The 26,790-nt window shown below is 46.9% G+C and overlaps 1 protein-coding gene across 1 annotated transcript in view; it reads left to right on the top strand.

The window, feature by feature from the left end:
* Positions 1 to 26,790, top strand: part of LOC126528232 (uncharacterized) — a 160,594-nt gene that overhangs the window by 113,831 nt on the left and 19,973 nt on the right. The window contains exons 4-5 of the mRNA XM_050176117.2: positions 22,186 to 22,301; positions 23,694 to 23,803. Coding sequence (XP_050032074.1) covers positions 22,186 to 22,301; positions 23,694 to 23,803 — 226 coding nt within the window. The remainder of the gene's footprint in view (positions 1 to 22,185; positions 22,302 to 23,693; positions 23,804 to 26,790) is intronic.

Below are 26,790 nucleotides of genomic sequence, written 5' to 3'. Positions count from 1 at the left end.
GCCAAGCTCGAGTCCCGTTGAAGGTGCAGCGCCGCCTTCAAAGACTCTCTTTGACGACTCGATATCGCCGACCGAATCAACACACCAATGGCCGATGATGTGGGAGTAACGGAGCCATCAGTGTAAATATGACGGTGAGCCTTGTATAGCTGCCGTTAACATGCTCTGGAGCGAATTATGCCACCGCTGGACCAGGAGTATTTCTCTTGCTCTTAAACCCAGGCACGAAAGTGACAATGGACTAGGAAGGAATTTTCCACGGTGGTTCCGTAGGCATAGAAGGGCTTTGATAATTCAGCGGGAGCAAGCTCCGCACTACAGGACCGCTGTCTGAACCAAGTGGATGACCCGGCACTTGTGTATTCGAAGAAACTCCTGCTGCAGACGCACTGGAACCTACAGGCGTCTGCTTTCTGCAAGGGTTCCTACATTTGATGTGTTTTTCGGTAGGCCTACACACCCTCAGGACTCTTACTTGCGCACCAGTGAGTGTTCTTATGTTCGTTTGGGAAGTGCTCTATAGCAGAGGAAGGCTGTATCGCAGGAAATTCGCAGAGGGCTGTATACATGCGTAGCAGAGAATTCACGCAGCAGCCTCCAGTGTTGCTTGATAGCATACGGAAGATGCTCGCGTATGACCTCCCAGAGTGGGTTGCGCCATTTCGCTGAGGAACAAGAAATTGAGCTCACGAAGGGTTTGAACACGCGCACTAGAAAGCGGCGGCGATAGCGAAAAAAGGTCAGTTTCTCCGCACGAACGCGGTTGTCCGGCCACCAGAACAGTAGAATGAAAATCAACCACGTCAACACACCTTTGCGGCTATGGACACGCATGCATGCCGACGAGCTCGCAAATGCAGCGTGAAAGACCGTGTTTAAAGGCGATGCAGTCACGGAGAGAGAGAAAGTATTAAGAGAAAAAAGAAACAATCGAGTGTCCGTTTGGCGGGCTCTTCGAGTGTTCCGAAAGCTCAGCGAAAAATAAAAAAACGGACCTGTTACGAAACGAAACTGCCGCTGGTCGTCGTCGAGATGGGCGTTGGTTCTCGGATGGAGAGACGTAAACGGCCGCGCAGAACAAAAGAACGGCAGGAATAGCACACAGTATACGAGCGCGTGAGAGAATGCGTGGCAATAAAAAAGCGCAGTGGCATAAAAGTGGCGCTGCTGGCTCAACGCGCGCGCCAAATGCAGTCGCCACGTCCTTGCACGAAGCGCGCGCGCGCGCGCACGGTCGCGCCACGGTAGGGAAAAGGAAAACGCGCCGTACCCTACCCAACGGTGCCGTTCCCGCACCCGCGGGTTCGCGTGACGCCAGTGGAGAGGAGGATGCGGCGGCGGCGGCGCCGGCGGCCATTTTCCTCTCTCGGCGCTGCTGGCGGCGCGCGGGCGTCCCCGTCATTGTTTTCCGCACACACGATACGGAGGACGGCTTCTCCGGCCGCGCACGCTTTCTCGCTCATTTCTCTCCGATTCTTTGTTGTTCTTGTTGTCGTTGTCGTCGTTCCGTTATTTTGCTCTTTTATTTACCCGCACCGCTCGGACCTTTTGCTTTCTTACGCCCCCCAAACGAATGCCCACTCACGACTCTCGAAGTTAACGCGCGCGGGCGCGCACTGGGCACCGCGACCTCGTGGCACAAATCGACCTGTTTGTTCTTCCCAGATTTGCTTGGTCCTTTCTTTCCTTTTCTATTTCTCTCTCTCTCTCTCTTCTCGGCTGAAGGCTACAAGTGCTGACAGATGGCGCAGCGAATCACGAGAAAACGAGAAACGTCGGAGGCGAAGAAAAACAAAAGCCGTCACTCATCGGTTCGCGCGGGAGAGAAAATTATTAACCAAGAGAAACTCCAACGCGCGCGCTGAGGAACGTGCGCCGAAGGACGTTCCGCGTAGGGGCACGCGTAACGTGAAAATGGCGAGATCGTAAATATACGTGAGACGCGTTGCGTAACCGGTTCCGACACGAACGAGGCCTGTGTCGGGCTAGTTACAGTCGCTTTGAGAATAGACAGGGTAGGCAGGGCGGCCTACTGCGAAAGGGGTTACGTAAGCTTAATCAGCACATCTTTGTAACAGGTACGCGGATATGCCGACGTGCTGGCGTATGTAACTAGTAGCGCAGTACTCTACAAAAACAAAGGGCGCATTAAAGGTGTGGCGTTAATCTATCAGAGGAGTAGCTGTATGTTACATATACGACACATTTTTGGAGTACATGTGCTCGGCATACTCCCAACTCTGCCTCTTCCGAGCACTAGACTACTTCCAACTGATTTGTGGAATGGGCATAACTGCATTATATAGTTGTGATTTTACCCTATTGCAGCTGGTTAGAGTAACTGCAGCTGGAAATGCTGATTTTATTCTGTTGAACCTGGTTAGAGTAACTGCAGTGGTGCTTATTGTAACTCTATTGCAGATGGTCGAGGCAATTCCCCCTACTTTTAAAATAGAACAGCAACTGAAAGTTTCTTTCAGAATTTACAAGTGCAGGGACGTCCAAATTAAAGTGAGTGTGATCATGTCTACGTACGTAGTAGTATTCATTCAATGAATACTACTACGTACGTAGTAGTATTCAATGCACTGCACCGAGGTCAAAAGCCTAAACGTCCCCTCCTAGCAACGTACAACTTTTGCGTGTATGAGGGTGCCTTTCGGGTTGTTGACATATACGCAGGGTGATCATCTTTAAATTTGTTGAATTTTTAGAAATCGCCTGTGGCAGATGACATAATTCTTGTCCTTGAGCTGGATTACTCGAAGAGGCGGACATTACAAGCACGATAAATCCAAACACATATTCAACTAATTAACCAAAAGCGATTGATCACCTATTACATTAATTACTTTACGACACATATTGTAATTTACGAATTGTAGCCGGTGAGCTTGCAAGATATATCCACATGAAACGAATTTCCAGGATGACACCAGTTTTGAGGTATTATTTCCTAAAGTCTGGAACAAAATTCATGGGCGTTCTAGTTCACTTCTGTGCTTCAATGCATACAAGAACGTTTTGTTAAGAAAGTAAGATGAACAACAGTGCATTTTTAGGGCAAGTTTGATGGCGCATATCTCACACTGGCGTCATTTTGGAAATTCATAACCCGCCGTGATTGCTTAGTGGCTATGATGTTAGGCTGCTAAGCATGAAGCCACGGGATTGAATCCTGGCCACGGCGGCCGCATTTCGATGGGGGCGAAATGCGAAAAGACCCGTGTAGTTTGAGTTAGGTGCACGTTAAAGAACCCCAAGTGGTTAAAATTTCCGGAGTCCGCCACTATACGGCGTGTCTCATAATCTGATCGTGGTTTCGGCGTGTAAAATCCCAGAATTTTTTTTTCTTTTTGGAAATGCGTTTGAAGTGTATACGCCTTGCAAACTCACCGGCTACAATTCGCAAATTACAATATGTGACGTAAAGTAATTAACTTAAAAGACGATCAATGGCTTTTGGTTAATTAGTTCAATATATGTTTGGATTTCTCATGCTAGTAATGTCCGTTTCTCTGAATAATACAATACAACTTTTTTGTTTTGTTTTTGGCGAACCTTTTCGTAAATCTCGTAGGTACGACTGCTTGAATATAAGCCGAAATGAGGATGGTCTTTAACGCTCATTTTTCCTCTTGGAGCAGCGCAAACCACTCGAGAGCTTGTGTATATACGGCTCAGAGCCACCTTCATAGACGTCGTTTAAAGCATATCAAATGTTTCGTGGTCGTTTTTTTTTTTTAATTAGAAATAAAAATGTCAGCGAGATTCGCTGTCTGTCACGAGCAGACGTCACGATTTCGAAAGAGTAGCGTGAGTGCCAGCTGAGACAACTGTCACCACACGTCCTTGACATTTTACGGCGAAGTCACCTCAGCTACTGATTTGTGAAGTGTCCAAGAACAGCTATCTCGCGGGAGGACGCAGCAATACAATTACAAAGAGCTCCTAAAGATAATCAGCTTTCCATATGGGAGTGGGGGGGGGGGGGGGTGGGGGGTCTCCTCGTACACAGTTTGCACACCAAGCGCACAAGAAGAAGAAAAATATTCAGAAGCAAACAGGTGATAAACTGTTGAACGCACATTTATTGTAAATGGCTTCGTTGAGCCACCACGTGACTACTAAAGACCGCGGTATACACATGTTGTACCTTTCGGCGGTATCGTTAGGGCTAAGCGAAATTCTGTAGCTGCGCTTCCCGGATGAATTCCAAGAGGCTGTCCAGCGTTTTCCTTTCGCTGTGCCAGCCGTCCCGTGCGGTGAATCCACGCGCGGAAGGAATGCGGTCGCTGCTACACAGCGCAGTCGTCGATCACCCGAGGACTCCCACAAAAAGTACGCCAGGTTTGCTTGTCCTTGTAAACTAACAAATATGGCCCTTCGCAAAGCACTACGTAACAACAGCCACTGTGCAAATTGTTCGACATCTACACCGGTGACGAGATATACATTTCTGTCCGGCCAAACGTCCTTGCGTACAAGCTAAGGGCCAATAGAGACAGAAGCAACAGAAGCCCGAATTCCTGTTCGCTGCTCCTCACGTCGGCGTTATGCGACTGTCAATAAGAGGGGAGATATAAAGGAGAAGAGAGAGACTGTCACATAGGCACTTGATGTCAGCGACTGGCAGTTGGCGCATTCACAAGTTGCACGACAGGCCCGTGTCCTCCAGCAACGTGGGAAGGTGCCCGAAGGGGCAGCCATGGTGCAATTCGGGAAGCAGCAGTTGCGACTCCGAGACCGCATGGGAGTCCCAGGCGTCGAAATGACGTGTTGAGAGAAGTCCTCTCTTTGAAGAAAGCGGGGTATTAGTAGAAAACATTTATTGTAGAAAAGAGGACGAGCGGTCTTCAGGCCGGTCGGGGCCCCTACTCTATGGCTCCGCTGGCTTGAGCTCTGTGGCTTGCCTTCTCCGAGCTGGATAGCAAGGCCTCCCATCCCTCTCGCGTTGTGGTTTTGCAAGTGTTGCCTTGAGGAGCCTTGGCGCATTCCCACGTGATGTGGTCCAGCGTGGGATCGGCCCCGCACCACGGGTCCTCATCTGGCATATCGCTCTTTATCTATTTTGCGTAGGAGATGTAGGTAAGGGTAAGTTTCGGTTTGCAACTTCCTCCAAGTGACTTGTTCCGCTTTGCTTAGTTTCGGATGGGGCGGGGCGAATTTAATCAGTGGCGTAGCAACAGGGGGGGCCGGGGGGCCGTGGGCCCCGGGTGCAAGGGTCCATAGGGGGGGGGGGGGGGGTCATATACGTTTGAAGACAGCCCTCTTTCCGCCAGCTACACCCGGAGGGGCGGGGGGGTGACAGAAGACCTATGGGTCCCGGGTGCCAGACGAGCTAGCTACGCCACTGAATTTAATTCGAGCCCTTTTGTAATATTCAAGCATTGCCGATCGGCCCTAGTCTACCGGTCCGGGTTCGATGCTCGCTTCACTGTCGGGGCGCCACTGGTATGTTGCGTGCGCAGTGGCCACCACGAGGGCGAGTTCATTTCCCCCGATGCCAGTATGACCTGGTATCCAGATAAGTTCGATTGTGCCAAGATCCTTGGTTTTATTTATTATCTTGGCGGCTGCCATACAGATCCTACCGCTTCGGTAGTTTCTACACGCCTGCATGGCGTGTAGAAACTACTGTTCCGTCTGTCAGGATGTCAGGATGTGTCCGTCAGGATGTGGGCTTCCTCACTTGCGTTGGTGCGCGCCGCAATACCCGTGGCGATGATTATCTCCTCGGCCTCGCAGATGTTGTAGGCCCGCGTTTTGGTGCTCGTTACTTGTTTGTAAACGCTATCAATCGCTGCGGCTGTAAACCATCGTCTACGCGTTCTGCGTACGGTGGCGTCAGTGTAGTATGTGTAACTCCCGCCCTCGTATGTTTCCTTATAGTGGGGCAGAAACAAAGACGCTCGATTGTTTCGGCCTCGCCGCACGCTGATGAGGCCAGGGATGGAACCAGGCCTTTACTCTACATCCGGGATGCCGTCCAGCAGGAGCAGCCGATCCCCTTCCCCAAGGCGCTGAGTCGTGCGCCCTAAAGGGTTGCAGGAAAAAGCGCTTCTTCCTCTTCACGATCACTCTCTCTCTGTCACAATGAGCAACATTGCGCTCTTCAACGTTTCGCTCCGGACGAAAACGAGAGAGAGAGAGAGAGAGAGAGAGAGAGATAAAGAAAGAAAGAAAGAAAGGAAGAAAGAAAGAAAGAAAGAAAGAAAGAAAGAAGGAAGGAACGATGTTCTGCTTTTCTCTGCCAACTCATTTTCCAGTGAACAACTTGTCTTAAAGCTTCGCCAGGCGTGGATTGTGTTCGCTTTATATCGGCACCTCGACACCCTTCGCTTACCGCGCGTTCCCGCGAGGTTGTCAAGCGAAGTCTTGGACTCATTTTTCATTAAAGGCGTTTCACCGTCTTTTAACCGATATTTAAGATGGATTTAGAAGCAATAATAATATTGAGTCTTAAATTGCATGTTTGGGACAGCAAGAACGCCAGCCTTACCATGAGCAGAGTTTTAGTAAGCAAAAAAAAAAAAATATGAACAAAATCAAACAAGCTTTGCGCGACCGCACCTTGAAGTTCCCGCATCAGCAGCCCCTGACGTCCGTCATAGACTTCGACAGTATCTGTTCGGAAGTGCATGGGTAACAGCAACGGAAAATAAGTTCTGCGGAAAACCGAAAGATGGAGGAAGTTTCATGGGAGATAAAAATTTGTTTATCTATCGGCGATAAAGCACGAAACAACAAGGAAACTCACAAGGGTTTCTCAGGGGAAAAAAAAGCAGCTTCGCGATTGAAGAAAAACCCGTTCTGGTACAAGGATCGAACCCGCGACCAACGCCTTTCCGAGACTGTCGCCCCAGAAAGCAATCTAATCTGGAAGCAGCATATAACAACAGCGTGATCTTCAATACTGAAGAGAGCAATGTGGATCAGAGAGCAAAACGGGAATAGCCGATATTCTAATCGACATTAAGAGAAATAAATGGAGCTGGTCAGCCCATGTAATGCGTAGGATGGATAACCGGTGGACCATTAGAGTTACAGAATGGGTGTTAAGAGAAGAGAAGCGCAGTCGAGGACGGTAGAAAACTAGGTGGGGTGATGAAATTAGGAAATTCGCAGGCGCAAGTTGGAATCAGTTGGCGCAGGACAGGGGTTATTGGCGATCGCAGGAGGAGGCCTGCGTCCTGCAGTGGACATAAAAATAGACTGATGATGATCGAATCTTCAATAATGTATGAATAAGTTTTCTAAAAAGAAAATTGCATTCTGTAGCGCCACACTGCTGCGCCGGCAATGCGGTTTGGTCACAAACTATAAGAAATAAAACTATTGCCTTCATTTTTCTGGGCTTATAACCAAACATTTTCAGCCGAATAAACGTAAATAGAGTTTTCACAATAATTAACCTGTCTAAAGAAATGCACATGTACATGGCTCTTGAGTGTGCCCTTAAGTGAACGTAGAAAATTAACGGCCAAAAGAGGTGTGCACTAAACAGCCTTCGCATCGTGCCACGAACGAGATCGATAGTTAAACCTTTGACGTGCTGAATGGAGCTGTTGTCTAAGAAAATGATTGTCACTTGTCCCGCAACGATCACCATCTATCTTGCGTACATTTCCTTTCGTTAAACTGCGTGCGCTCCCGATACACTGACATCACGAACGCCATGGTTGCCTGTGCACATTAGCGCGACATAAGCGTCCGCGACAGGTATAAGAAGCGAGCGCAGGGTCTTAAATAAAGAAGGTGTACGCGAGATTGATGAAGAGGATGGTCGGAGAAACAGGAAAACCCCACAGATGGTGCAAATTTTCTTTAGCAGGCGAAAACGATACCGAGAAGACAGCAACGGCAGTTGTTCACCATATATGTGCATACGATGGCATGCGACTTCGTGCTCGCCTGTCACTCTTTGCCTTCCTGTATTCCGGAATCTCGAGAAACGAGTCGCACACCCAGTTTCGCCAACCTCAAGTCCCCCAGCAACTAAAACGCCCCCCGCCCCTCTCCAATAAAAAAATAAAAAGAAAAAACACAAAAGGAAAAGAGAACTGCCCGTCGCGTCGTCCCTTTCAAGGTTGTCTGGAAAGCAGAGCCGTGAAATCTGTCGCACGCTCCGACAACCCCCGGTTTTTGCCAGTACCAGTGTACGTTCCACTCTCGCGGGTTCCTGAATGATGTACGAGCATATATATATATATATATATGCCTGTCCTGTGACATGTCCGCATGGTGCAATCCGCGTGTGCATACACGCTTGCGCGCAGTCACACGAGGAATCCGACGACTTGTCCCTCCGACCACGAATTTTAAATTATAATTCTCCGCCGCGCGCTTCACGCGTCCCCGGTGGGAGGAAGATAACAGTACATACAAATAACACCGGCGATATTAAGAGAGGCCAAATATGGCGGCGCTGTCGTACCTTTTGAATAAGCGCGCATGTAAGTATCCGTAGTCGTTCCTTGTCGCGGGAGATCCGATCGGGTGACAAGAATTGGCTGCGCTTTATTTTATGAAAGTAACACGTGGACCGATGCCAGCGTATAGGCGTCATGCATCACGCTCCGCGGAGCAGGCATGCAGTGATTCGCGGTGTGCGCCGCTTCCGAGAATGCACGTACATACGACAACGCTTCGTCCGGGAATGCATTGGATGCGTGGTGCAACTCCGTTGTACACGAGCTCACATGTAGGTGCGAAGGGTTTGCAGAACGTCGGTTTAGGGCTAGCAACGGTCCCTTCCTATGCGAGAAAGACGAAAGGGGTGGGGAGCAGCTCGCCTTCGTGATCGGCTACGTCGACTACGCGGTGTTGTCTCGAACGAAACGGGCGTAATCCGTTTACGGCGACGGTGTATTTACAACGAAGCGCCACTCATTTACTCCGTTTTCGCCAACTCCGCGCAGCACAGCGGCAGCTCGTGGCTACGTGCGAGCCATGGAGCCTGCTGAAATTAGTTGAAGTATATGGTTTGTATCCGGGTGAGCACAGCGAGACAACCTTGAGCTACTTGAGCCCTCAGCTTTGTTGATACTGACGCTTTTAACACATTAATAGTTATGGCTTGGGAGTTGAATGCGTGCAACCCTGTGGCTCTTCCGTGAAAATTCTCTGAAAAAAGCCCTTTGGCGCCATAGTGTCAGCCAATCAGTTACGAGAGCCGGATGCCTGCTTCAAAGGAGGTATATAGGACGGCTCGCCCGTTGTGGGACATTGATCCTTCCGCGAAGCTTCCGTTCAGCCGGCGTCGCGTAGAGGGCGACCAGGGGCAGACTATGGAAGAGCGTTTCTCCTTTCGTAAGTGCTGCTTGCCAACCGCCAGCCACCTCCGCTAGCAATATATCCAATTGGCATCACGATTGGCTGGCAATTCTAGCGTATAGCAACGCTTTTGTAAATACGGCTTGGTCTGGTTCGCTGTTCTCGTTAGATGACGGTTTTGCATCACTGCACGGAATTGTTGAAGTCAAAGGAGTCTGTATACGCGCTGGTTGGGTTATAAGCAGGCTCGTGATAGAGCGCAATTTTCGCTTGGGGCGCGCTCGGAGTACTTAGTGTTTCTTCTTTTTTTTTTTTTGTAGCGGTTTCCAGGGTATACTTCCGAATCAATTATTCGCTCCGTAGTCGTGTGCTGACGGTGCATTGTTGCACCGTCAACGTTGCGAGGATAATTGAACGGACGTAGCTGTCAAAAAAATCCAGGAGCGCGGGATATTGGGGCGGTGTCGGAAATGACGTGTCGGCACGCAGCATTTTTTTTTTTCAACGGGGAAATAATCGAATACGTCGGCGGCCGGACGCGGCTACCGAAGGAAGCCTGTGGCACGGGTGTTGTAGCTATTCCGTCGTTCGTGCCTGTACGGCATCTCACGAAATCCATACAGTGAAGCGAAAGCACCTAACAGTGTCGGTGTGCACGGGGCCGAGTCACAAACTATCTCGAGAAAGTCTAAACTATAGATAACTTTTACGTAATAATCTTACTCAAGCAACGGCAGCCGTTGATATAGGGTGGCAGGTTGATTAGTTCGTTTAGTTTAATAGATAGTTCCAGGTTATTCTTATTGGTGGCGCGCACATGAACGGGGACGCATATTTCGTGGAGCATTGAACCCCCCCCCCACCTCCCACACACACAAAAAAAGAAAATGTCAGGGGGATCTCCTATTAGACATACAAAATTAAAAAAAGCAGCTAGTGCAGCAAAGAAAAATGATACGAACCTCGTATGAACGGTGCAACATAGAGAAAATAACGCAGAATAAGTGTTATTCATAAATTAACGTTATATAGATAGATAGATAGATAGATAGATAGATAGATAGATAGATAGATAGATAGATAGATAGATAGATAGATAGATAGATAGATAGATAGATAGATAGATAGATAGATAGATAGATAGATAGATAGATAGATAGATAGATAGATAGATAGATAGATAGATAGATAGATAGATAGATAGATAGATAGATAGATAGATAGATAGATAGATAGATAGATAGATAGATAGATAGATAGATAGATAGATAGATAGATAATCAGTGGTTGGGCTAAAATTTTTTAAAGCAACGCCTCAGCTATGCCGGCGGTGTGGCGTACAGCAAGGAACTCCAAATTTCAACTTCCCGGGGTCCTTCAACCTGCACGCTTCGCCCTCACCGGAACGTGGCCGCCGAAGCCGATAATCGACGCTCATCAGCAAAGCGACACGGCCACCGTGCGACCGCGACAGCGGCGGAGCACGTGCTAACCAGACAAACGTGACCATACTATATACTTGCAACCACGACGTCGCAACCCCGCATCGGAGCACGCACAGTTGAGCCAGCGACGTCGCCGCGTCCTCGAAGGACGGCGGCCCTCAGTACGTATAGCGGCGCTGTCAGTCACCCAATCAGGCACCTTGCAGGGGCGCCTTCGCATGGGAGGACGCGCAAATGCGGCCTTTTACTCGAGCACGACATCGTGCGCCGAAGACAGGCGGGTACCGCTTGTCCGTCTCGAGGTCGCGGCTCTGTGGCGGTCGACGAAGACTGACCGGAGTAAAAAAAAAAAAGGTGCGCGCTCGGCTGTGCGTGCCGTATTTGCAGGGTTGTAAGATGACATATAATCAGCAAATTTTCAGGCGTATAGATGGGGTAATAGCTGCAGTGGCTGTGAATTAAACCTCAAGGCGTTTCGACTCTAGAGAAATGATCGCAAAGCGTCAGAGCGTCCTAAATAACTTACTACAGGGGTATGCACTGACGTCATCAAGGACGCCATTTCTTTTGCACGGCCAGCACGGAGAAAAGCCGCGCTTTATCTCGCCCGCTTATCTCCAGCATCACAGTGGGCGCCGTGAATAGGACGACAAAATGGCGCACGGGCACGTCACGTGAATGTCCACTACGACGTGCTTCATAATCAAACCGTAGCTTTGGCAGTAAGACCCCAGAAATGCATTCAGTTTATTATAGCAGCGCCAGTGAAGACAAGACACCTTGTCGAAAAGTTAGTTCTAGCGACGTTCCTTCATCTAGACACATCCATCACTTCAAACCTCTGTGACCTCTTTCTGTGAACTTGTCTTTTTTGGATTTCTCGCCAAGTATAATTCTTATACGACCGTGAAGCATAGACAGCATAGACGCTTCAGTGCGATCCTTTCAGAAAATGCATCCAGCTACGAGGTCGACCCGCCTGTACCCCTTGCAGTTACTCGAAAAACGGGAGTATACAGCTATACGCGCGCAAGTACGGCAGGCATGTCTGGCCTTCAACGGCGAGTTGCGTGCACTACATGTTCGTACCGTACCAGCGCGTGCCCTCCATGCTTCTTTAGAAGTGCGCGGGGCAAAGTGGTTCCGCCTTCATAGTAACTGCGGCTCGTTACATATATATACACGCGTTCGCTCCCCGCCATTCGTGACACCTGAAGGTTGCACGCATTTCGCGGACGTCTGTCAAAGGGGAGGAAAATGGGCGCCCTTATGCGTGTCAGAATGGAAGGTCGCGTTAGCAGCACCACGTCGACCGTACCGCACAGCGAGTTCTTATTTGTACGAGTATACATCGATGTATGCACCACTTACGCCGTCGGCATTTTTTTTTCTTCAGAGCGATAGCTCTTTCAGCTCCGTGTGTGACCTATATCAATCAGTAGACGCGCGTGAGAGGGCGAAGCTTTTTTTTACTTACGCGGGTGTACGCAGCTTATAAATCTTTCTGAGACACGTGTTCTGAAATCAAAATTCAATGGACCCGAAGTCTGCGAGACGTCAATTGAACATGCCTGGATAGTGGACGCTGATACGTGATTGGGATCACATCAGACACAATGCATTCTTAGAGAAATTACAGACATGACATTTTCTGCATTTAATTTTTTTTCTCCTTCAAATGAAGATCCTCAGCCTCGAAACATTGAAAAAAGAAAAGGGAAACACTGGCAAGCCTCAGATCCCCTGAACAATTTACTATAGGCACTCCCGTTAATTCGATCCTTGCGGGACCACATGATTAGGTCGTATTATCCGAAAAGTCAAATTAAGAAACAGCGGATAAATTGAATTCAAATCTCCATCTTTTCTTCCCCTTGAAGTAGTATAGCTGAGACGCCTTTTTGTTTCTTGGCCTCAAAGCGGGCGACTCAACCAGCATAAAGCGACAAAAGCCGACATGTTTAAACGCTGCTTCTGCGTTAGTCAAGACGAAACAAGTGGCAACGGATGGCTTCACGGGCAGAAGGAACGTCGGCCACTGAATAATAAAATTAAATTAAAATGAAACAGCCACATGCCTAAAGAAGCAGTAGCATCGCTTGCTGAATTTCTTGCGTTTTCCAAGCATTTAGTAAGCACTGTGTGCATGATGGGGTGGGGATAGGTATGGGTCGAATTAACCGAAGCGGCATGGTTTCGAGTTCGAACTAAACGAATTTTCCTTCCAAAGCAATGTATGAATGTTTTCTTGCTGGGACTTTCGCGTGCGTTCGAATTAAGTGAAAAGTCGAATGATCAGGAGTCGGCATAATCTCGTTTTCACGAACAAGTCTTGCTTTCGTTTCACAGGAGGCGTATTTGTCGTGATGTCGTGTGTATGCAAAATATCCAGATGTCTTGCTTCGACGTGATCCCCCTTCTGTGTCACGACATCACAAAACATAATACTACACCTGGGAAACGAAACCGAGACTAGTTGTTGAATATTAAATAAGGATGTGCGAATATTCAAAAATTCCGAATAGCCAATCGAATATACTGCCATTCGATTCGGGGCTTGAACAGAATCGGTGATATTCGAAATACCGAATATCTGTCGAATAGTTTTGCCAATAATTAGCACCGATGACCTAGCAATCTGAAAAGATAAATCAAAAACAGCCAAGACTTCTTTTTCTCTTGCCTCTATCCTTGGGACTACCGGTATGTAACGCATATCCCGAGCTTTTACATCACTCTGCAAACATGGCATTGATCCCGGAGCAATGTTTCTCACGGGACACCGACGCCCGCCACCAATCTGGGATTCTCTTCTGGGCATTGTATATTTTCTAAAAATTGACCCAGCTCTGATTGACCCAAAGGGCTGCTACGACCTCCCTGAATGGCTCAAAAATGCCGCAATTACAGAGTACGACAATATGACGGAATTTGACTATGCCCCAAAATAGCACACGTGATGCACCTATATATAAATAGGGGCTTGGTTTATCTATCCCATTTTATCGCGGAGCTTTCTGTTGCTTTATGCCCTCGGCGGCACTTTGGTACTGTTGTTTCGCTCGTAAAGCTTCCATTTTATTAAGAAATTCATTTTAGAAACGGCGACAAATTAACACGTTGACTGCAATAGGCACTGCTATATAAGAGCTTATTTCTGCGTGCACTGAAACAATAGCACCGCGAACTTTCCACATTCACTGCCGTATATAGGAGGATAAAAAGAGATAAAGACAGTGAGGAGGTTAGCCCGTGCATAGACCGGCTGCGGTAAGGGGGTAAAAGCAAAAAAAAAAAAAAAAAGACGACAGGACATGTATGGGAGCTTATTTCCATGCATAGCGTTCTCGCATTCTTCTGCTGTTGATTCAAATTTATGAATGTTTCACGCAATCTTTTCTTTTTTTTTTTTTCGATAAATCGCGCACTGCACCGACAGAAGCCAAGTTATTCGAAAACTTCGTATTCGTATTGGATTCGGTGCCGTCGTCATGTCAATAAGGTCAGGCATGACGACGTCGCTCACAAATAAACAAAAGTGCGGCGCTCACGTGTGGGAGCCGCATCGATTGCGGGAACGTGGCGCGCCAGTGTATCATGACGTCACCATGACGCATACACCTCCTTTGTACCGAAACCGAAACTAGGGACCTTTAGCGTGTCCGCTATTCGGGCAAACCGGGCCGGTTTGGGCGGATTGTGGCGTAAACGTAAGGGGCCGGAGCGGTGCAGCCGCCTGGTGTTCTAGAGCTCAATCAGGCAAACACAGAGCTAAAATTGCAGTAACCTACTTTATTCTGCTTCGCTGCTGGTGCAAATTTTTGGCAGCGGCGTAATTGTGTTCACAATTACGCCGCTATCGAAAACTTACACCCCAGCTAACAAGAATATAGTCATTGGCTCTGCGTTTAGGTGGTTAAGCTTTGCACCAACAGCTGGCGCCACCAATCTGGCCGCTCACGTTTACGCCCCTGACCACCCGGTAATCCGCCCAAACCACCCCGGTTTGCCGGAATAGCGGACACGCTATGCGGCAAACCACCCCGGTTTGCCGCCCCGGTTTGCCGGAATAGCGGACACGCTAAAAGTCTCTACTGAATGGCTCGTAGACGAAAGTATGTTATATTAAATCATTTAGAGCGTTTTGACGCTGGCCAGCATTTATCAAGGGCTTGGAGTGCTTGGAACTTCATTGTACGCAATAAAATGACGAGTCGAAAACGTCACGTCAGTATAGTCGGTAAAGACGAAACTTCACTTTCTCTAATTTAATTATATATGATGCAATCTAGGAGAAGCTACAGAGTTGTAGTAGATGCCTTTTTTTTTCACGATATACTTTAGCAGACGATGCAGATATGCGTCGCTGATATGACGCGTATACCATATCGCGGCCTCAAGATTTTCAGCGAGCCGCTGGCGTTTTGCATCAAGTTTTTCGTTAAGGGCTCCGTGTCGCAGAAAATCCCGCGTCCCGCGTCAGGCTTCGGACGTCGTTGCGTCAAAAATATTTTCGAACCAGCCATACCCAGGCCCTCCAAGGAAGCTTCTGAAGAAATTGAATTTCTCAAGCTAAAATACGTAGAAAAATCGTAAAGTAAGACTTACACACAAGACAGATGTGATAGCGTCAGAGTGTAATTTGAGAAAACATAATTTTGGAACGCGAAAACTCGGAGAAACCCCTTATTCCAGCGTTTCATCGTTTATAGACCGGTCACGGCGTTCGCGCACGCCTCGCGCGCCGGTACTCGAGGGTCTTGGGGGCCACGGAGCGGCTCGCCCTGTTCCTTGAAATACCTCTATATGGCGCTCGCCTCCGCGGCATCGTATCTATTAGCTGCATCGTACCTATTGTATCCCCATAACACAGAGCGCTATGGGGATACAATAGGTAGTATTTGTGTGTATATATATATATATATATATATATATATATATATATATATATATATATATATATATATATATACACAGGAACTCTAATAGGCGCGAGGTGCTCCGAGGTATGTGGAAAGGTGTAATGGTTTCAGAACTCGATGGGAACCAAAGGTCAGTGGGACGCCTCGCATTGGGCGCTCACGGGAAGACTACAAATGAAGATGTGCAAGGTGATATGAGCTGGACTAGTTTTGAAGTGAGGGAAGCTCGCAGTAAAATTGAGTATGAAAAACGACTGAGGAATATGGAAGAAAGTGAATGGGCTGGGCGAGAGTTGAGGGATCTGTACAGGAAAAACATTGATTAACAGTGGAGGAAAAGAACTGGGAAGCTTACCAGCAAGTATGCGGCCTCTACGGTGGGCAACACAGCAACAAAGAACGTCAAGCGGAAAGTCAGAGAGGCTGAAATAATCTCATGGGTGGCGGCAATGGAAAAGAAACCTGCCATGAGTAACTACTTAAAAGGAAAAAACGAAATCAGGAAAGAAACAATTTATGATAACTCAAAGGGAAGCTCATTACATTTCGAAGCGAGATCGGGATGCCTTAGAACGCGCACCTATAAAGCGAGATATAAGACGGAAGAAGAAGCATGTGCTTGCTGCGGTAAAGCTAGGGAAACTATGGAGCATGCTTTATTAGAATGTGAAGACGTCTGCCCAGCGGTCGATTTAGGCCTTGAAGCCCTTGGTTTCAGCGAGAGCATTGGAAAAGTAAACATGTCCACAATAGGGATTAGTAAGAGGCGATTGGTGGAACAAAAGTAGGGAAACGACAAAAAACGGAGACGTACAAAAAAAAAAGTTCGCAATAAGGGATCAGAAAATTTGGTTGTGGGAGTTCATATGTTTCTTTCTTCTTTTTTAACCTAGCCCTACATCAGGCAGTATGATAGCAAGAGCTTGGTGGCGCAACACGCCGCCCCGTTCCAAAGGGGACGCTCATTAACATCCATCCATCCATCCATCCATCCACACATCCATCCATCCATCCATCCATCCATCCATCCATCCATCCATCCATCCATCCATCCACCCATCCACCCACCCATCCACCCATCCACCCATCCATCCATCCATCCATCCATCCATCCATCCATCGTCTGCATCGGAGAGACCGCGTTTCTACCAGAAAGCCCGCCTTCGCGCATAGCGTTCGCGGCCAGCGTTTCCCGGTAAACATTACGGTTACATACGCTCCATTTGCCGGGAAGCGTCAGAAGTCAGGGATCTTTTAATGCTATTGCGTTCCACTCTTAAATGCGAAGCTTAAGCTTCCTCAATCTTTTTTTAGTTTCAATATAGCAAACGCCTATTTTTGCGAGCTTTTCATGAGGCTTACACTCGTGTTTCAAGCGTAGAGTATTCCGCGGAAGGCTACTCTACATCTGTACTGACACTGGACCACTGATGGGATATGATAGGATAGGAATAAACTTTATTTGTCCAACGGCTATTGCTGTTGGTGCCCGGGGCTAGGCTGCGAGGGGTACATCGCCCGAGGTAAATCTTCCGAGATCCTCGGCAATGGCCCTGGCCCACTCCTGGTCTTCGGGTGCCTCGCTGAGGAGGGCGGCTTGCCACCTCTCAGCGAGGCGCCCCGCTTCGGGGGTCCTGCTGTTGTCTTCCCCCTTCCTCTTGGTCCTTCTTCCTCATGGCGTTGGCATTCCCAAAGCACATGGGCCATATCGGCCCGTTCGTGCTCGCACCACGGGCAGCCGGGCGGCGTGAGGAGCGCGGGCCACAGGCTGTGCATGTGGTATGGGTTGCTGAAAGTGCCCGTCTGCAACCGTCTCAGGTCTACCGCCTGGGGCTTGTCCAGCTGCCCGTGGGGTTGTGGATATTTCCTTCGGTCCTTCCTGTAGTGACCAAGCACGTACCTCTTGGTACGTGAACGGAAACTCCTCGACATCGCGGTCGGCGTCCCCGTGGTCCCCAGCTACGTGGGCCGCGATTTGGGTTGTGTTGGTAACGACAGCGGCGGCGCCGAACGGGGTGGCCGCCGCCGTCGCTCCTCCGCTGGGGTCCCGCACAACGCCAGCGGCTGTCCTCTGGGTGACCGCGTCGCGGCGCGTAAGCTGCCTCGCAACGAGGTGGGCGCGCTCGTTGTGGTTGGGCGGGGTGTCGGTGTGTCTTCAGCCGTTAGCGTTGTTGTTGTTGTTAGTGCCAAGCTCCCTGACTTGCGCGGGGAACCACTTGAGGGACTTGATTGTAATCGTGCCGTACCCTAAGTCCCCGGCCCTGGCGTTGAGCATGCGCGCCACATCCGTGGACACACCCAACCTTTGGTGTAGTTCCGAATCGCTGATTTGGAGTCGGTAATGATCAGGTTATCCTCCGCACCTCCATGGAGTACCGCGAGGGCTATGGCCATCTCCTCCGCTGCTTCGGCCGACGGCAGCCTCGCTGATGCCGTGACTCGGATCCTTCCCTTCGTGTCTACGACTGCCATGGAGAAGGCGGGATACTGACGCGGTCTGAAATTTTGTTGCAATTACCTTTTAAAGTACTAACATAACATTGACTTCTTTCTTCTTTTTTGCCCTTGAATGAAGGACCCCGAAACCCTAGAAAACATATACTGGCAAGCCCTGAGACCTTCCTGAATAATTTGCTATTTTAGGTTGCGTTTCCTAGATGGTGTATGTGTCATGACGCATCTACAGAAAACGAAACCGAAAGAGGGGCCGAATTCACAAAGCTTTTCGTTCGTAAGTGCTTTGCCATTGGCTGGCCATTTTCGCTAGTGCCCCAGCATCGGGATTGGCTAGCATTTCCGATTGCGGACATTTTCCAGCGCAAGAAATTTTTTCGCGAATGGGGGTCTTGGGTCGTAGAAAAGCTATTATAGTAAATTATTTATGAAGCTCCGAGGCATTGTCAGTATTTCTTCCCGAGGTTTTCGAGGCACAGGACGTTTCATGAAAGCCGCCCCCAAAAATGTTAAGTATGCGTCACTTCACTATGGATCTGCTTGCGAACACTTCTTGGCGCACAGATGCCCCGTGTCCCGGTTCATGGCGGGCGTCTTGGCAGCGTGCGAGGGACCCGATATCAAATAGCGGGACCACTCACACATATCGGCAAAACACCTGCCGTCGAGCGCCCAAGACGTGTTGGACGCCGGCACACGCTCACGAAGCCACGAATATATGTGTGTGTGTGTCCCGATATCCGAAACGGGCACCGTCCGTGCTCGCGTCCTTGGCACAGGCCGTGGTGGTATAGGGGCAGAGGTGGGGAGGGGAGGGGGGGGGGGCATCATGGCCGCCGCTTTCAGTGTCACGGTGAAGGGAGAATCGTGACTCCTGGGGCTTCCGCGCATTCGGCGCTTTGCCGCGTGATCCCCGTGCTAGCTAGCTAGCTAGCCGCTTGCCCCCGTGGCAGCTCATACCGCCGCTCGACGTCATGGCGTATACGTGTACACATCTGAGGTGTTCAATATGAGATTTTTAAATATCTTATCGAATATCAACTTTCGAAAAAACAACAAGCTTATCGACTATAGAATCTAACAGCGAATATTTCATTTCATTTATTTACCTTAAAGACCCCACCAGGGGGTATTACACAAGGGGTGGGTGTACATAAAGAATAAACAAAACACTGAAATTTGCAACAACAGGTACTCAGTCACATTGGCAGAAAAAGATGATGGACAGGTGAAAGCAACAATATTGTAAAGAAGGCCGTTCCAGTCTTTGGCTGCACGAGGAAAAAGAGATGCTAAAAAATTAACAGTTCTCACACGTATACGGGAAACTTGCGGTTGGTGACCAGTGCGAGGAGATATGTATGCGGGCGATGTGATGTAAGGAGCACTGTTAAGTGATGAATAGTAAAATTTATGGAATAGATAAAGTGTTGCTATGCGTCGGCAGAGGGATAAAGTTTGCAGCCCAGATTCCGCTTTGAGGGCAGTAATACTGACTTTGTGAGAATAAGATGAGTAAGATAATGAATAAGGAGACATACTTGATGAGGGGACCATATGGCTTACGCATACTGTAGTTTTGAACAGATAAGTGACTTATAGGCTGATAATTTAACGTGTTAGGGCGCGTTACGAAGGTGATGTTTCAGAAAACCGAGTTCTATTTGCCGATGAGATGACGCTTGTAGTATGTGCATGCCATGACAGATAGTTGGACAAAGTAACACCCAAGTATTTGAACGATGTTACTGCTTGTATAGGTTCATTAGCAATTGTGTACGGGAATGTAACGGGCGCTTTTGGCGGGTAATAGAAAGAAGTTTACATTTAGTCGGGTTAAGGGTCATTAGCCACCGGTCGCACCATTCCTGACACTGAGTCTAGATCCTGAGTCTAGATCATGCTGATGTGTTGCTGCGTTGCAATGGTTAGAAACTGATCGGTAAATTACGCAGTCATCAGCGAACATTCGGATTTGGCAAGATAAGTGTTGAGGCAAGTCGTTAATATATATTAGAAATAGGAGAGGAGCGAGAACAGAACCTTGTAATACACCAGATGTTGTAGAAACACGGTCAGAGGTACGATTATTAACAAGAACGTGTTCAGATCGGTTAGACAAGAATTCCTTGATCCAAATCAGAATGTTGTGGTCCAGGCTTAACTGGTTTAGTTTTAATAGCAATCATTGATGCGGCACTTTATCGAACGCTTTTGCGTAATCTAAGAAAATGGCATCAGTTTGTATGTTGGTGTCGAGGTTAACATGCAAGACATGAATGAAAATGGCCAGTTGGGTCTCGCATGAGAAGCCCTTTTGAAAGCCATGCTGAGATGGATGAAAAAAGTTATTTTTATCGAGAAATGGCATGATATGAGAATGAATGACATGCTCCATGATTTTGCACAGGACACTTGTTAATGATATGGGGCGGTAATTTAGTGGGGAATCTTTTTTACCAGAGTTGAAGACAGGAACAACCTTCCCCACTTTCCAATCATTTGGCATGTGACCTACAGAGAGTTAATGAGAAGAGAAAATAGACAGATACACAGTAATGGTATGTCTGCTGTTCTTTAACAGCTTGGAATTAATTTCATCGACGCCTGTCAATGAAGAAAGCTTAATTTTATATAACAAAGATAAAATTCCATCATGAGTTATTGTGATAGCAGGCATGGTAGACAGAGTTCTAGCCGGTGTTGCAGGCAAAGATGTGCTGGGTTCTTTGATGAAAACTGTGCTAAAAGCAATATTAAAGGCGTTACGCATTCGAGGTCCCCGACGGTTTCTCCCAATTCGTTGGTCAGAGTGACAGCGCGTGATTCAATAGGATTGATGACCTTCCAAAATTTTCTCGGGTTATCATTTAACAATTATTATTATTATTAACGAATAATAATAATAACGACGAGGTTGGAAACGAAGCTGTCCTTAAGCTTCTTTATATGAAGTGAAAAAAGGAGCCAGACAGCATTTATGGGCACAAACCCGTAAAGATCTACAATCGATGTGGTACCAAATCCTGTCAATTCATAAATTGAAATCGCACATATGTGGGCAGCCTCAAAAAGTCACGTTAACGCACATTACTGTGCAAGAACATTATCTGCTTTACATGTTCTCTCTGTAGCTGATTGCCAGTGCACATCAGTGACGACTCTACTGAGCTGCAAAAGCTAATTAGACATTGCTGAAATGACTTTTATTTAGCAAAGTGTTAGTATGTGGTCACGTTTCCAATGCAACAGGAGTGGTCAGCAATACCTCACGCACCGCTGCTTTATAGATTTATTGTGGACAGACAGCAGACAGTAGGTTGACAAGGCATACAGCACTCCACAGTGTATTGTGCACTTTGTGATCGACCAACCAACCAACCTGTACACAAATCATCATTTTATGCACCATGAGATCATGATGGTCTCTTAGCTCTGCTGCTTAATCGACCACCAACAGGAAGTTGGACTTGCTTAATTCCCACCACACACAGAATTTCTTTTTTTTAATGCACTCCTTGCACATGCAGTAAGCTGGCAAAATTCTCCCAAAAATGTTTTGTGAACTGCAGCGTAGTACACTCTTTGAAGTGTCAATCTTAATTTGGAATTTTCCATGTGCCACTTTTTATATTGCATGTATAGTTTTGCCATGTTTGCCAAAACCAAGCCTGAACTTTTCAGGTTTAATGTGTATTTTGTGCTAGCATTCTGTTGCAGAATGTTCAAGTTGTTAGCATAAGTGGCGCATTATATAGCAGTTTTAAATCTTTTACATTTCTACCCATTATAATTTGTATGCATACCTTTCTTCCTTTACAATGCTACTTATATTGATGATATGTGGAATGAATGAATGCATTAATTAACAATCATCTGATTTATTTTTGTTTGACCCATGTCATTATGCAACAAATCCTTGAGTTTTAAATTATTTATTTTCTTTTCAATGGCACTGCCATATTTTATGTTGTAAGCCTAGTAGAACACAACTGGAAATTTTCACTGGAACTAACAATGACTTACTAGCATGCCTAAGTTTGAGCTAGCCCCTGTGGGATTAACAAAGTCGTTAAATTTTATTGCAGCAAGGCACAGAGGAGCGTTCAGTTGCCATCTCCATTCGTGTGCACAAGGCCCTGGAGCTCTCGGACGACAAATCTTACGTTATCACCTGCGGCAAGAACAACTTCCGAAATGCCAGGTACGACACTCCGAGAGAGTCCCAACATATCTTGCATTTCAGGCTTCAGCGATTGCTTTGTGTGTTTGGAGTACTTCCACTCGAATCATTTAAACATTATCGCAAAAGTACCAGCAATTCAACAGCTACAAATTGTCACACTACAGGCTGCAAGAAAAATCCGTACTTGAGCAACACATCAACACTGAGTCTAAAACTGCTCCATGTTGGCAGAGGCACCTAACAATGGCATTATTAATTACTTTCCTGTTCCAAAAGCTCTTGATCTTCCATGTTACAAAAGCTTCTGCAACCCCCACGTGTGCATTGACAACAAAAAATAATTTTCACAGAAAGTTTCAGAGAAAACTTCTCAGGAGTGTCGAGTTCAGTCTGCCATATTGCAACATCAAATCATGGTATTATGCGACTATTGCCCATAGCTGGTGCTCATCAAAGACTCATTAATTTATAGCCGATAGAAATATTCCTTGCATATAGGAAAACATGACCAAGTTAAGCTTTTACATGCTCAGAGTTGAATGCATTTTGTGTGGTGAAGCTACACATTGACCACGAGGGATACCTCACTGGAAGACTCCGGATTCACTTTGACCACTCAAACATTGTGTCATCTGGAACAATATCACACAATACTCCAATGACTCTCCGTTGCTTTCATCTTTGACACTGAACTCCACCAACAGACTCAGGCTGCAGGAGACTGCAAGGTATTTTTCTGTTCTGTGCGAACTAATTGACTGATTAATAGATAGATTGATTGGGCTTAACAGTGCAAAAGCAGCACTGAGCTATGAGACAGTTTATGGTATAGGGCGCTGAATTAATTTGGTCCACCTGAGGTTCTTAAACATACTTCTAAATCAAAATACACAAGCATTTCTGCATTACGCTGACATCAGATAATGGTCATGGCTAGGAGTTGAGCTCGGCGCCTTGCTTTTTTAGCAGGAGATTGCCATAGCCATTGAGGTACTACAGCAGGTAATCACTATTTTCTGAACCACATCGCAATATCAAAAAAGAAAAATATTTAGCAAGTAAAGAAAGCAAAAAATGCCACTCAAAACACAATTTACGTGCAAACATTTGTTTATTTCAGAAATGCATGTTTTGTGCACAGGCACAACTGGCTAACATTGAGAGTATGCATTCAATGGCCGAACGAGTAATGAGAATACAACAGGCTGCCACAGGCGACACAAATTTTTAATGCTATTACCGATGTGCATGTAGCAATGAGAGTATGGCATTTAAATATTAGACATTCAGCAGCTTATGTTACCTTTGTGGCCCTGTGCTGCATGTATTACTCCCATAAATGCACCATTGCTTATGACTACCCAACTGCAGCAATACCTGCATACAATTAGAACCCTTGTAATCTTACAGGAATGAGCTCTACAGGGTTTCCCTCGGTTTCCTGGACGAACAGAAGAGAGTGTACGAACTGGTGATGGGGCACCACTACACACTCCGGGCAAGTGCTCATGGCCCTGGTGGTGAGTGTATATGCACTTAAACTATTAAGTCTATGTGCCATGTCAGCCTGGCTTGAGGGTAAATTCAGGTGTAATTGTTGCAATGAACTGGTGCCCAGGTATTGCATCCTGTAACAACAGTACTTTGAGCACAGTGCTGCTACTGAACATTGCAATCATTCTATGATTGCAAAGGCATTCAGTAGAGCAGCATTTGTATCAAACCAAGCATTATAGAATGCTTGGCTTGACACAAATACAGTTCTACTGAATGCCTCTCCGATCTTGAGGGCAACAGCCTGATGCGAAAATAAAAGCACTATTGTACAAGTCCTGGCACACCACTCAAAAAAAAAAAAAATGAAAGCAGCCAGTCAACCTAGCCGAGTAAAATCCAATAAAATGTGCTCTAACGAGGGCCAGAAGAGGGATTTAATGGAATTGGTTTAAAGAAAAGTTGCTTGTTGCATTTTAAAAACCGTGTTTAAAGTCAGGCAAAAAAAAAAAAGGCACTCGAAGAGAGGCAACGACACAATAAATTAATACAGTGCCCCCCTCCCCACATTTATATGTGAAGGGCCCTTAAAGATTCGTTCATCACACTGGTAGTGCAGGTTACAGAGAGTGTGATGGATAAAATAAAAGGCTACAGCATTAAAGGATCCCTGAAACAGCTTTTTTGGGAACCTGAGCAACACTTGTCACACTAGTTTTTGTGCGTCTTCTGTGCTAAAGCTCACTCAAGACTGTCATATTTATGCGCATGCGTGATTTCATATGTCTACCTCCTCATTTGTGAGCCTTCTTTTCTCAGACTGCATCGTAGCCTCGTGTACAAGCTTGGAACTCTGTGTTGGGACTCGGTATAGTGAATCTGTTGGGACTCGGTTTAGTGTGTTTGGTGCAACTTACCCTCACCTTTTGTCTCTGTACGTTTGTGTCTAGAACTGCATGCTACCTTCATTTACTGTTTCAAGCGAACTCTGCCCTAGACTCTTTGCACCAATGAGTTTCCTTTTTATCTTAAAAAATTACTTTTTGTTATTGTTATGTGGAAAAGAGTAGACATTGCTATTATAGGGTGACTGACTCCTTTTTTTTCCATCTAAAAAAAAAAAAAAACCCGTAGGAATGAGCACGATGCCCTTCAACGAATATATACTGCTGAAGAAATTTCTGAAATCGACCCAACGTATAGCTTCCCTTTCCCCATCAAACTCGTTGACTTCCTCTCAACTGAGGTAGCTTCAGTAGCAGTGCCCTGCCTATTGCTCCTTTTGTTCTCCTTTCCAAGGTACACTTATGGCAATTCTTATAGACTGACATCTGACAAAGAGGCCTGAGAGCAACTAAGGAGTGGCAAATGATACACTAACCACTGATTTCTTATCCCATAGAAAATCTGGAAGCATGTGGATGCATGCTTGCAGACAATGGCTGGTGCCTGTACAGATCCGGCAAGTCAACAGTAGTGGACCCCATACTGCCTCAGTAACCCCTACGATGAACGCCCTACTGAGTTTAGCAACCCGAGGAAACGTTGTGCTGTGGATCCCGATTTCATCACCAATCAGACGCTAACAAATCTGCCCTATGAGAGAAGACATGCACTTCTGAATATATTCAGTCACGTATGGAGCACGAGACAGATTCCAGAAATGTGGAATACAGCAGGGGTGGTGCCAGTCCTCAAGCTCAGAAAGAATCCTGTGAACCTGGCCTCATGTTGGCCAGTATCATTAACATCATGTGTATCGAAGTTCATGGAAAGACTACTATGTACGAGGTTAACTTGGCATATGGAGCAAGGAAGGAAACTCTCGTCATCTTTGACTAGATTTCATCAATGGCTGAGCGCTCAGGACTCCGTCTTGAATTTGCTGAGCCACATGAAGCACTACTGAGTTGATGGCCTTTCAACACTTGCCATCTTCATGGTCTTTGCCAAAGTATATGACAGTGTGCTTCAAATAGGCATCATCAACCGTCTCCACGCCATGGACATCTCGGGAAATGATCTTTGGTTCAAACACAATCTTCTCAGAGGTTGCCGTGTCCTGGTTAAGCGATGAAATACAATGAGTGAAAAGTGACGCATTTCCCTTGGCATATCTCAAGGAAGTGTCCCATTGGCCTTGCTTTTTCACATTGCTATAACCAGCTTTCCTGAAATACTAAAAAGAGGTAGGACGTCGGTAAGATGTCCATTTACACTGATGGCATTTGCACTTCGATCTTTGGGAACCAACACAAACGTTTGGCACGTATAGCCCAGTGCACAATCCCCATCATTAAACGCTACTTTTCGGTGCTTGGCCTCTCCTCATAGCAGAAAAGCCAGCCTTCATACTTTTTTCCAGGAGTGAGACAGAGGACACTGCAATTGATGCTCAATATTAAAGGCCACCCAATTCACCGTGCAACTAGTGTTCGTTTCCTAGGCGTCACCATTGACAATAAGCTATTCTGGCGATGTGCGGTTGAAAGTGTTGAGCGAAGGCTCAACACATTTCGTTGGTTGGCAATTGTACAGTGGGGGAACCATCCCATGCCCATGCTGAAACTCAATGCTACACTGATAACAAGCTGTATTCTCTGCCAATTGCCGTTTATATCAAAATCAAAGAGCCAAATTGAGTGCTTGGAGGCAGTACATAGAAAAGCACCGCCATTTGGCGATGGGTGTTCCCTATGCGGCTTCAGTCTCGCGAAATGCGAAGGTTGTGGGTTCGGTTCCCACCTGCGGCAAGTTGTTTTTCATCCACGTTAATTTCCATTAATTTATTGTTTCTTTATTTCATTTATTAAGCACAAGTAACTTCCCCTATGTTGTCCTTGGTGTCAGTGTTTGTTGGCTTATGATATGGCTAATAAAAAATCGGGCCCCTCGGTTAACCCCCTTTCTTCTCGTTTATTACATAAAGAGGGTCTCGAATCCGGCAACATCGATGCCTTCAGGTAGCATGTGTGGGTTTATTGACCAGTTGCCTTCACCCAAAAAGATCACG

Source organism: Dermacentor andersoni, chromosome 9, assembly GCF_023375885.2.
Source record: "Dermacentor andersoni chromosome 9, qqDerAnde1_hic_scaffold, whole genome shotgun sequence".
Classification (NCBI taxonomy): Eukaryota; Metazoa; Arthropoda; class Arachnida; order Ixodida; family Ixodidae; genus Dermacentor; species Dermacentor andersoni.
This window is presented reverse-complemented; position numbering and strand designations above follow the sequence as displayed.